This window comes from Meleagris gallopavo, chromosome 9 (assembly GCF_000146605.3).
Source record: "Meleagris gallopavo isolate NT-WF06-2002-E0010 breed Aviagen turkey brand Nicholas breeding stock chromosome 9, Turkey_5.1, whole genome shotgun sequence".
Classification (NCBI taxonomy): domain Eukaryota; kingdom Metazoa; phylum Chordata; class Aves; order Galliformes; family Phasianidae; genus Meleagris; species Meleagris gallopavo.
The window spans coordinates 2,987,122-2,989,216 of NC_015019.2; the positions used below are offsets into that span (position 1 = coordinate 2,987,122).

Consider the following 2,095-nt stretch of genomic DNA (forward strand, 5'->3'; position numbering starts at 1 on the left):
GTTGGGTTGGGGGTGGGGGGACGGGACCAAGGGTGGGATCGGGGATGGGACATGTGGGAACGGGGACGGGGGATGGGACAGAACAGGTGAGGACAGGGATTGAAGATGGAAAAGAGAGGGTAGGTATGGGCCTGGGGTGGAACGGGTGAGGACGGGACGGGTGGTACCACGGCCAGTGCTCCCCTGTCTGCATCCCCGCCCCGCAGTGAGGCCATCCGCACGCCCGACGGCGGGCAGCTCATCCTGGATTGGGCCGATGACGGCAGCGCCGCCGAATGCCCCACGGTGCTGCTGCTGCCGGGGCTGACGGGGAACAGTCAGGCCGCCTACATACTGCACCTGGTGCGAGAGGCGTGCGGTGCCGGCTACAGGTGAGTGCTGGAGGCGGGGAGAGGGTCAACCCACCGCCCTTGCTGACGTCGCTTTCCTCCCTGTAGGGCCGTCGTGCTTAACAACCGGGGTTGCCGAGGTGAAGAGCTGCTGGTGAGATCCCACCCCGGCCCCTACTCAGGTCCCTGCCCTATAGCTGGGCACATCGGGGCCCCAAATAGCTCTGCCTCCCCCAGACCCCCAGGACCTTCTGTGCCAGCAACACCGAGGACCTGGAGACGGTCATCACACACATCCGCCACCAATACCCACACGCCCCGCTGCTGGCTGTCGGTGTATCACTGGGAGGGTATGGCACTAAGAAGGGGGGATGGCCGGGGGTGGCACAGGAGACCCCCCTTCATCCCTGCCCTCTCCCCTGCAGGATGCAGGTGCTGAACTACCTGGCGCAGGCAGGACACGCAGCGGGGCTGGTGGCCGCCATGGCCATTTCTGCATGCTGGGACTCCATGGAGACAACGGCGTCGCTGGAGCAGCCACTCAACACGTGGCTCTTCAACCGCCGCCTGGCTGCCGGGATGCGGCACCTCATCCGCAGGTGGGGGCACACCTGGATGGGGGGGGGTCACACCACCCTGACCCCAGGTCTGCAGGCCAGGGGGAAGCGGGCAACTCCCTGCCCTGACTTGGGGTCCCTGCAGGCACCGCGCGGTGATCGGGGACACGGTGGACGTGGAGCACATCCTGAAGGTAGCACCCACCCCGGTGCCCCTCCCATCCCCCGCCCCCCCCGCACCGAGTGCCACCCACCACCCCCTGCTCCTCCCATCGCCCCCAGGCACGCACCATCCGGGAGTTTGATGAGCGTTACACAGCTCTCGCCTTTGGGTACGGCTCCTGCACGGAGTATTACCGTGCCGCCAGCCCCGCCAGCAGCCTGCACCGCATCCGCGTGCCCACGCTTTGCCTCAACGCCGCCGACGACCCCTTCTCCCCCCTGCACGGTGAATGGGGCTGGGAAGGGCCGTGCCCACCCCCGTGGTGTTGCGGGGCTGGCGGCTGACCCACGTGTCCCCTCGCAGCCATCCCCGTGGCGGCCGCCTGGCACCTGCCCCACGTGGCACTGCTGGTGACATCGTGCGGTGGCCACATCGGATTCCTGGAGGGGCTGCTGCCACGGCACGGCGGCCTCATGGAGCGCCTCTTCCTGCAGTTTGTCACCGCCGTGTTCCAACATGGAGAGGAGCTGAGGGGGCTGCAGGAAGGGGGAGCTGCGGAGGGGTTCAGCACCTGATGTCCCCTATGAACCCCCTTCCAAATCCCAATAAACCCATTTCCATCCCTACTGAACCCTCTTTCACCCCTAGAGCCCCATTCCCATCTCCCTCCCACCCCAGCACTGGGGCACAGAGGGTAAAGTACACAGACAGGGAAACTCCAGACCCTTACAGCCCCGGCACAGACAACACCTTCACATTCTGGGTTTAATGGTAGGGCCAAGGAGCAGCTCCAGCCCAGCCACTGGCACGCTGTGTCCCATTGCCATGCCGGTGCTGCATCCCAAGGCAGTCCCACTCCCACAGCATGCCCAGGACCAGGTCCATCCGCCCCCCAGTGTGGCAGGGAGGGTGCCTAGAGGAAGCCAGGGAAGGCAATCTGCAGCAGCACGATGCTACCCACGATGAGCGCTGCACACAGCAGCAGCAGCAGCCAGACAGGTAGCGACCCTGGAGTGGGGGAGAGGAGGCTGAGTGGGGGTGGGGTC

The 2,095-nt window shown here is 66.2% G+C and overlaps 1 protein-coding gene across 1 annotated transcript in view; it reads left to right on the forward strand.

The window, feature by feature from the left end:
• Positions 1-1,680, forward strand: part of ABHD1 (abhydrolase domain containing 1) — a 2,069-nt gene extending 389 nt beyond the window's left edge. The window contains exons 2-8 of the mRNA XM_010715170.2: positions 124-371; positions 438-483; positions 567-679; positions 755-928; positions 1,032-1,080; positions 1,169-1,334; positions 1,413-1,680. Of these exons, the coding sequence (XP_010713472.1) occupies positions 124-371; positions 438-483; positions 567-679; positions 755-928; positions 1,032-1,080; positions 1,169-1,334; positions 1,413-1,624 (1,008 nt within the window). The 3' untranslated portion in view covers positions 1,625-1,680. The remainder of the gene's footprint in view (positions 1-123; positions 372-437; positions 484-566; positions 680-754; positions 929-1,031; positions 1,081-1,168; positions 1,335-1,412) is intronic.
• The last annotated feature ends 415 nt before the right edge of the window (positions 1,681-2,095 follow it).